A 10,063-nucleotide genomic window follows, 5' to 3' on the forward strand; every position below is an offset into this window, starting at 1 on the left:
CTTGTTGTCACTCATCATATGATAATCCATTTACAGAGAACCTGGGGAAGTACTCAGGTGACCTATTTTTGGAAACCACCATTATTTCCTTGTGTTAGTCTCACTTACTGGTAAGTAGCCTGTTCTGGGCACTACAACTGCCATTACCAATAAATGTGGTTTGGCACAAGTCTAACTATTCCTCTCCTCCAGAGGAAGTCTCCTAAGGTGATTGATGGGCAGATTTGCATATGGAGCCAGTATTTCAATTATAAACTCAGGGAAGGGACCACAACTTTTGTCATAAATGAATTCAGTGCCTAAAACAATAAGGCCTCAATCTCCCATTGATACGGAGTATGCAGGGTTAGAAGTTAGAAGACACATACACATTTTTATTTTGAATGAACAGCATTGAGGGGGAAAATAGCATTCATTCCATCATCTCTGGAACTTGCCCGCTCTGAATAAATTCGGTGGCCTTTCATTAGGCTCATGGTCAGCACAATGGAGCTCTACATATGATAGAAACTATGGTGCAGGTTTCTCAGTACCAGAGTAGCACTAATGAACACCTCTCCCCTTTATCACCTCGTTTACACCCCTACACCAGCACCTTGGCATTAACAACTACAGAAAGAGAGGTGAAGGGTAGAGCAGTTGCAATAGTTCACTGCAATTTCTTAAATTTTGCTTAACTAATGTCCAGTAAAACTTCGTCTTGAGACTTATTGTTCACCTTTGTGCAGCAGAACAATAGTCTGGGAGCAACTGGACTTTGTTTTTTCGAGTGGAGCACTGAGGGATGTTAGGCAATATTTGGAACAAGGGTGGCAGAGGGATAGCTACCCAGTGTGAGAAATGCTGGTAGAGTACATTCAGCGGGGAGGATAACAGGAAAATTACAGCAGTTTGTTTATTTTCTCTTCAGCTACACAATGCTCTGGTCTCAAAAGACAGATATTGCAGCCTCAGATTAGCTGCCCCTTTGTAGTATTTGCTTTGTACCCATTTGTGTATTTATCTGTGTGTGTGCAGTTTAAGAAATCCTGAAAGTTCCAGAAGAATGAGGCCTGGAGCTTATTTTAAACATGTTAAGCCTAAGGCCTTGAAGAACTTAAACCAATCAAGTTTTAGATGGGGTTTAAACTCTTTAAACCTCACCAAGTAGGGAGGAAGGGGAGATAAGGGGTAGAACATAAGTGGTCTGTCTTTATCGCATATCTGTCTCTACCTAGTGCCTAGCACAATGATCAGGGTTCTTAAGTTATAATTATACATTTCTACCTCCATGCAAGGCTTACCTGTGCTAGGAGGATAGAGCTCAATTAAGAACAGAAAATGAAAAGCATGAAGAAGTGCGGGTATCTGGACAATAGAAATAGCTAGCTGCAAGTAGGCCAGTACTGAAGAATACTTTTAGTCACTGTTCTTCTGAATCCTATATAGCCACTGAATTATTTCCTAAGACATTGTTTGTAAAAATATTAGTCTTTTGAAATGGATTCTCTCAACAAGAGGTTCTTAAGGGCCCTTCACTAACCTGAGCTGCAGGAAGTGTTTGTAGTCAGAACTGTTAGGTTATGCACATTGCTGTAAAACTCCCTTTTGTTTGATGTCAAAACATTCAAGAAGGTAGAGGTAAGTTTATGCATCCAGGTAAACTGTTAAGTGTTCATGTTTCAAATAGTTACGCTGTCATCTGAATAAATCCAGGAAGATTTAACTCTTTAAAATAAAATAAAAATACTTAACAGCATTTATTCACCATATTAAGTCACCACAGTAAAATTGTACAAGCAACAAGTAACCCAGGGAAGTTAAAAGCTACAAGAAACATAAGGCAATTTGTACAACAGTAGAAAGAAATACACAGCTTGTTGAAAATAGACTAACACTGTTAGATCAAGGGAGACAATGGTTGATATATACTAGAGAATGATCATGAGAACCTGTACTCAAAATGAAATTTCAAAAAATAAAGATGTCATGGCTACAAGTATTATACAACGATAAATACTTCAAAAATATATTAAGATATATGGAAATTCTGGTTTTGACAGGGAAATCCAGAGAAATTCCAGCCTTCAATGGATTTCCAAATATACCAATTAAAATTTTCAATAGTTAAATTCCTTTCAAGAAGAACAGATTTTGCAGCCATTTCTGCTTTTGTATCAGTCCTCACCTATTTGTAGTGTAACTGTATAGTATCCTTAAAGTCATATTGCCTTAATATTAAGCCATAATGCTCTTTTCAACATAGGTACTCACTGCTCTAGACTAACCAATGAATTGCCTCTCAGTATTATGTGCAGTGCATCACATTTGGAGTTATAAAACATGTTACATTACAGTTAGTGTTAGCTCACCTTACAGCATAGCTGAATTGGTGTTCTAAAGTTACTCCCATTTACACAAAATACCTTGAACAAAGGGTTTGGTTGCAAGACTGCCACAGGTTATTCTAGCATAACATTGAATACTCTGAAGTTACAGTACATGAATGAACTATGGCAATATTTAGATTACATCTTTCAAAGAAAGAGGTCCAGAGGATGGGCAGAGCCAATGAGCAATGTGCGCGCACACAACTGGTGCTTTAGGTACACTTTTTCATTTGTGCAGTTATTGGGTAGCAAGTGAAGCAGTTTATAGCCAAGGATTTGGTAAGACGACAATTCTCCAAGCCAGTTTAAAAATATAAACTATCTTCTTAAAGAGTCAATTCTATACAAAATAGACAAATCTAATGGGTAAGTTGGCAGTTCGTAAAGTACTTTCCATTGCAAGATCCACTGGATCAGCCTATCGCACAGCCAAGAGAAAAGCTAATCCTGCTAGTCCAAACCCTGCGGCTGCCATTATAGCACTGCTTATGGTACTGTTCTGGTCAGTTGGTTGAGAGCCATGTCCATTGAAGAAGTGACAGAAGCCATCCTAAAAAAGCAAAAGAAAGTGAGAATTTGAGTCTACTTGGAGTAAAGCAAAGACAACCATGCTTTGGTTATTTCAGTTATTCACTACTTTGAATACCATACAGATATTTAAAGGGCAGATATCTGTATACATGTTTATAGCAACCACTGTCTTCCTAGATGGAGACATTTAGTATGTCACTAGCATATTTTTGCCTTTTTATGTAAGGCTCTGTATAGAGCTAGTTATACTGTTTTCTTCATTCAATCTGGGAGACTATTTGAAATACAGTGCATGGAAATTTCCACTTGAGATGAAGTCTGAAGTTGGCCCCTTCTCCCAGTTCCATGCATGATTCTGATTACACATGCTACTTGGAAAGTCTGCAAGTAACTCAATTCAGAGTTGACCTATGACAGAATGAAGCTGGCAGCTGCTCTTCCAGATCTTTATTCATGATAATCAAGAGTGGCAGTAATACAACTCCAGATGGTCATGTTTGAACTCTGTTTGGCAGATGTCTATGTAAACAAGTTATGCTCTTAATTTCTTCCGGAACTTTGTTCTTTGCACTTAAATTTGTGCAAACAGTTAATGCAGTTTTTGCTAAATGTTAATTTACAGCTTAGCCAACTGCCATATTTCTATCAGCATTCAGGTGAGCAAGTGATCACTAAAAAAAACCCTAACTTTTCCAAAGAACAAAGTAATGAAGCCAAAGACTCTTTAGAAAAGTTTGTTTTATTCTTATTTGTACCAGCAAATGATCAGTACCACTTAAAATGAGGTTTGAGAGATTGTGGAATAGCTAGCACTTAATTCTGAAATGCAGAGATATTCAATTTCATGGGCATTTTAAACATGCTCATTTTGACTATTCTCCAGATGTGTATTCAAAGTACAATAGCAAATTCTGCTTTGAGTTATATACAAGGATATTGGGTATACAATTGGTCAGATTTTTATCATCATATCATTATTATTATTATTATTTATTCAGGGAGCCTTATGAGGGCAATGACAGTTTTGGAAGCAAGTGGTGACACTGAAGGAGTCAAGCATACAGCCTAGTGGTGACTTGATATACAAATGGAATTCAAGACTTGCATGCCAGTTTGGGACTAAAAGTATTTGATGTACCTATTTTGAAGTGTGTTGCTGAGTTTAATACAATAATGTGATCTACATCTGTATGTTAAGTTTTCAGTTAAACCTAGGGCCAAATCCAGGACCCAGTGAAGTCAATGGTAAGATTGTCATTGATTTAATCAGACCAGGAGGATTTGATACAAAGTTATTAGAAATGTAGATGTGTTTGCTTCCACTGGTTTCTGACAGCTTTAAACAAGACTATCCCTAGGATTATGTCAGTACACGTCAACAAAATGCATCTAGCACATATTTCACATCCCTAACATCCACAGTATGTTACTTGTTGGTTAAGATATCTGCTAAAACATAAGTTTAGAGAAACAGCATCTTCTCTTAATTGAAACAAGCATGCTTAGGACATGGCATTAGTACTTCACTGTGTACACATAAGCTTGTTTGCATATTAATAGAAACAAATAACTTAAAGCTACACTGTGGCTTTTGAAATGTTACTTGTTGATTGCTTAACATTCAGAGAGACCAAATGACATGTTCTTGGAACCCTTGCCCGAATTCTTTCATTCACTACATAATCAGACCTCAGCAGACTCTCTGCCTGAAAAAACAGATGTTCCCCTCCTAGGTTTTTATTTGAAAATGGAGATCTGAATACAGGTTTCTATGAATTGTTCCCCCTCTACTATTATGGTAAGTCATTCTTTTGAAGTTGATTATGCATCATACTGGCAGAAAATCTAGTCCCGTATCCAGTCTGACAGGAGCCAGTACCATATGCTTCAGAGAAAACCTATAAGGATTTTTAACCTATGTCTTCACTGCAGAATTAGCATGGGCGTGTGCAGGTGCACTACAAACCCATTCCAAGTTACTGGGTCCTCACTGGTGCTGCACTCCCCTAAGTCCGTTGCTAGGAATTCAGGGGCACATCTTACAGTTCTTTGTGCTGCAGTAGCCTAAGCATCTCTGTGATTCTTTCCAGTGAATTGTGGGAGAACTTGTCCATCCTGGGCCCATGGCGGAACTGTGGGAAGGAACTGGAAGACTAGCAGCATTTGGTCTGTTTAGCCTATGTCCTAACTGCAAAGTGGGGGGTTACCAGAACAAGTAAAAGCAGAACTTGGCTCTAACCCACACCCGCCCTTATACTAGCTAGTCCAGGCTGAAAGCACAACTAAACTCAGGTGAGAGATGTGTAGATGGGAGAGGGTTATGGGCAACATTCAAGTATGAGTCCAGGCAAACTCTGCTGTGAAGTTCTACATCAATGTGACCACTATATATGGGTAACTGTCCAATGAGGTTAGGAAGTCAACTTTCCCTATCATTTAGTGGATGAATTATGCCTTAAGCCTGCAGTACGTGTCTTATCTCATGTCAGAGTGGATGTTATCAAATGAAGCATTCAGTTTTTGAATCCTACTAAGTTTAAGATTCAACTCCATAGCAATGACATCTACAAGATTGTTTCAGGGTTTTTGTAGTTTCATTGAGTGTTCTCTTTTGAAACACACCCATTTTACCTTATGTAAGAAATGTAACACCTCTGTTATATGCCCTGTAACAGGATTTTGTCTTCATGTTCATCAGACTTGTATTTAAAAAAGTAACAAGTAGCAGATTTATGTTTTGTTGCAAAAGTTTGGCAGCAAGAAACTAACCTAGGAAAAAAATTATATATGAACTAATCATTATTCCAATCTAGTTCTGCATTCTCCCTGGGCTGCAGACTGCAAGGGTCGTACAAATTTAGATGTACCATTCCACATTTAGCAATAATTATGAAGTGCTGCTACTGCGTGAGATCACCTTTTGGTAACAATTCCTCCACTGAACTGCCTGAAATAAGACACCTTGAGTATACTAAATATGCCCTGACTCCTCTTCAGTTGATACAAGACTCCAAGCCAAGTAGGAGCCTGTGCAGCTGCAATCCTGCTATTAGGGTTCCACCATCTAATCTCTACCGGTGGAAACAGGCAGAGCCTGAGCAGTGACCCTGATCCAGTGTCTCCATGAAGTCCTTCTATAGTGCTAAACAGAGTCTCATGTCTACAAGCCAACTCATTTAGAGATAAAAAGCCCCAATATTTGTTTAATCAAAGACTTCATGTCAGGCATTATTTATAGAGTGCAAGTCAGTTCCAGACACCAACTTCAATGTTGCTTCAACTTCACTATTAAAACAACAGGGCAGTAAAGATATCAAAATCTTGCCTATACTAGAACTTCCACCAGTTTAACTCCCAGTGGTGATAAGTCCACAGGTGCTAATGTAGTCAAAGATCCACTGGGCAACACTTTAATATGTTCTATGCTTCATCATAGCTAGCCAAGATACAACTTCAGTTTGTGGACCCCTCTCAACTCCCTTACCCCCAGAGTGTACACTACAGGGAACAGATACAAAGAATCAGGAGATTTTAAGAACTTTGCTAGCAAAGTTTTGTACTCCACTCCCCCAGCTTGCATAAGCTAATTAAGTTATGAGACTAGCCAGTGACAAGTTCTCCAAGTATCTGACATTGTGCATAGGTCACTGTGGCTGTTTCGACATTACAATGTATAGCCAAATTTGACAAGGCACACTCCAGCATTTTAAAATTAGTTCATTCTAGCAAACAATGGATCTATATTAACAAGCATGGTTACTGTAAATCACGGTTGTTGCAAGCAGCCATAGCTGTTACACAAAGAACTTCAGCATTACTAATGTCTCATCTACATTAGAGCATCCACTACTGATGTATAACATAATTATATGTATGTATTATTTATATATATGTATATATACATTAACATGTATAATGTACTAATAACAATGTTATTCAAAATAGTGCAGTGCTGAAGTGTCTAGCATTCTTTCTTGCAATGGGTGTTTAATTTATCAGACCCCCATCTACACTAGTGACAAACACTGGTTTGTCAGAGCACTACATGACATCAATTGTCTCACATGACTGAAAATCCCAGATCCTGTCTGCATTAAATAGAGCTGTGCTAGAATGTGTTCCCCTTCCCACTCAGTGTGGACAAGGCCTAGTTTGGATAAAATTGTTTGAAACTAAGCAATAGCGTGGCATATGAAGCCAGCAGGGCCCTAGACCACAATATGTCTGACTCATTAACAAAGGCATTTCCCCCCCCACACACACAAGGTGAGGAGAGGTGGATGGGTAGACGGACTGCTCAGAGAGGTAGTGAAAGCTCTTTCACTGGAGGTTTCCAAAGGGAAGCTGGCTAGCCATCTGTCTTGGATGATTAGACAGACACAACAAATCCTACATCTTGGCAGAGGGTCAGACTAGATAACCCTTGTGCCCCATCTAGCCCCATGGGGCTATGATTCCATGGAGAAAGGGCAGACTCACACTGCGGGCAGCCATACTCCACACCCCAGCATCCTCCCAGGGCCCGGGACAGCACGGCTCCCATATATGGAAATACCCAGCCTTGCATGCAGGCTGGGAGTCACCCTGCCCAGGGAGCGGGCCGGGCCGGGGGGCAGCTCCCCCCAGGAAGGCCCTGGGAGCGGAGAACGCAGCGCTAGGGAGAGGGGCCGGCTGGGGCGGGGGGGGGGGGGGGCGCTGGCACCAGAAGGGATTTCAATGGGGCATTTAATCCGCAGCTCAGGCCGGAGGCCCGGGCGGGACCACGCGGCCGCGAGGAGCCCTGCCGCGATGGGGCACACGCTACCCGGCCCGGCCCGGCCCCTTCTTACCCAGCCGCCGTGCGCCTCCAGCCACTCACGCTTCTCCTCGGCCAGGTAGGCGGCCAGCACCTCGGCCAGGCGGCCCGCCTCCTCCCGGCTCCCCTGCTCGGCCAGCGCCGCCGCCAGGTTCCCCGCGAACACCACCAGCGCCAGCACCCGGCCCCAGTTGAGGCCGCCCTCCACCTCCAGCTGCTCCGCCACCCGGGCCAGCAGCGCCGCCGGCTCCCGGCGCTCGGCCAGGGCCAGCGGGCGGCAGGCGCGGAAAAAGGGCCGCTCCCGGCTCTCCAGCTCGCTGGCCGCCCGCCGCAGCGTCTCGGCCGCCGGGCTGGGCGGCGGCAGCAGCGCCGCGCCCCCCAGGCGGTGCTGGAAGTAATCGCCCAGCAGCAGCACCGTCTGCTCCTTCAGCGAGCCCGGCATGGCTGAGCCTGCAGCGTGAGCACAGCCCCGCCGCCGCCGCAGCGCGGAGACTCAGAGGAAGCACAAGCGGCCGCCCCCCGCCCCCGCAGCGCCCACGTGTCCCCGGCATTGTCCGCCCCGCCCCGGCCGGCAGAGGCTCCCCTCCCGGCCGGCCGCTAGGGGCCGCTTCCTGCCCCTGGGCGGCGATTGGCAAACGTTCCGCCTGCACCTCGCAGGAGGGGCCCTTTGCAACGCTTATCGCAGTGCTCTGGCCTCTTCAGGTGATTGCTGAGCTGAGGGAGCTTCCCTGCAGAAAACAGGGTAGCTTTCCTTTCCTTTCCTTTCCTTTCCTGCCACATGAATCAAACCGGGCTAGTCTGAGTCTTCTCCCAGACCTGCTCTACACACAGTTTTTGTACTGGCATAACTGTTGGTTAAGGATGTGATTTTTTTGTAACCAACATGATTACAGCCCCTAGTGTGGGTGCAGACAATTACACTAGTATATTTTATTCCCTTTCCTGCACAGGGATAAGCTATATCGGTACTTTGGCTTTGTAACCAATATGGGTAAAGCAGTCCAATTTTTGTGCGTAGACAAGCCCTCATTTATCCCAGTGTAAATCAGAAGGAAAAAGGGACCCATGTTCATTGTTTCTTGGTGATTATATTTTCATTAGTATGCTTAGGCACAATTCAAAACTGCTGAACCTTCACTATTATTTATGAGCCAGATCCTGTTCCCAGGGAAAGTGAAGGCAGTTTTATCATCAGTTTCAGTGGGAGCAGGATTTGACCCTGTAGAAATAACATACATATGCACTACAGAAATGTAGATGAATTTTGTAGTGACAACAGGGTTTCCGCCACATGTGTTTATGTTCACACTTCCATATATCTCCTTCATCAGAAGCCAAACGGATGTGATTGCACTTACTCATTCTTGACCTGCCTGACTTCTTCGGAAAATAACACACAAAATACACAGCACCCACCTGGACTGTTGTAAATGCCAGGAAACATACTGGATTTTTTTTTATACAACTATCAAAGTTAAATTAATCATGTGCAATGTAAACTACTTGCATTGACTTATAAAAAGGGAGATGAGGTGCTACTTAAGATATAAAATGTCAGTGCATTATCTTAAATTCAGGTATTGTTAAAAAGCTGTGGGTTCTAGGGTAAAAATTATTACATTAAAAATGGTGAGAGATTTAAAACAACTTCCAGAATTATGAACAAATTAATAGTTGAAAATCGCCATGTGGCTATTATTTATTTCCAAACCCACAGACGGACAATCCAGACTTGTTCACCATATAGGTCGAGTAACACAAAAACAATCTCCACGTTTCAGAGTGGTACCAGCAAGTCCAACCTTGAGTCTCTAGATATGCCTACAAGATTATTGCATATATTAAAAACATTACTGGCGCAATCCTGCACATCCAAAACTGCCATTGAAATCAATGGGAATTGCAGATGCGCAAGGGAATATTGTCTGGCTGGGTTTTGCATTTACCAAAACAACGCAATGACATTTTCTTTTGCATGGACTTGTGGCTAAAACTCATACAAAATGTAGAGCTCAGAGTCATTTCCTTTATGAGAACCTCTGGGCCAAATTCGGAGGTGCTGTTCAAATATCTATTTTTAGGTGAGATTAAAACACAAGTAGTGCATTCAATTAGTGGTTATTCAGTGCAGCATATGGGGGAGTGGAGAAGAATCAATGTATACAAAAGTATGTTCATTAGACATTTTTCAAATCAGAGCAATTGGATTCCTAGAGGAGCGGAAGGAGGAGTCAGTATCTTTCACTGTGAGATCATGAGTTCAGCTCCAGCGCAGCCTGGTAACCATCAATGTAAGTGGCTGTCTGGTGGCTCATGAGAACGGCGTTGGTGTCAGTTCAGGTGTCCAATATCACTAGTATTGATAAGT

General features: G+C 42.6%; 1 protein-coding gene across 1 annotated transcript; it reads right to left on the reverse strand.

Annotated features, from left to right (window-relative positions):
• Positions 1–346: 346 nt before the first annotated feature.
• On the reverse strand, positions 347–8,205 carry BCL2L10 (BCL2 like 10). Its single transcript, XM_067555848.1, has 2 exons — positions 7,730–8,205; positions 347–2,919 (listed from the first exon to the last, which is right to left on the reverse strand). Exons 1-2 carry the CDS (start codon positions 8,135–8,137, stop codon positions 2,788–2,790), a joined length of 540 nt encoding a protein of 179 aa, XP_067411949.1. The 5' UTR covers positions 8,138–8,205; the 3' UTR covers positions 347–2,787.
• Between the last annotated feature and the right edge of the window lie 1,858 nt (positions 8,206–10,063).

Source organism: Emydura macquarii, unplaced genomic scaffold (genome assembly GCF_026122565.2).
Source record: "Emydura macquarii macquarii isolate MOO-44397 ecotype Brisbane River unplaced genomic scaffold, CSIRO-AGI_Emac_v2 contig_1644, whole genome shotgun sequence".
Classification (NCBI taxonomy): domain Eukaryota; kingdom Metazoa; phylum Chordata; order Testudines; family Chelidae; genus Emydura; species Emydura macquarii.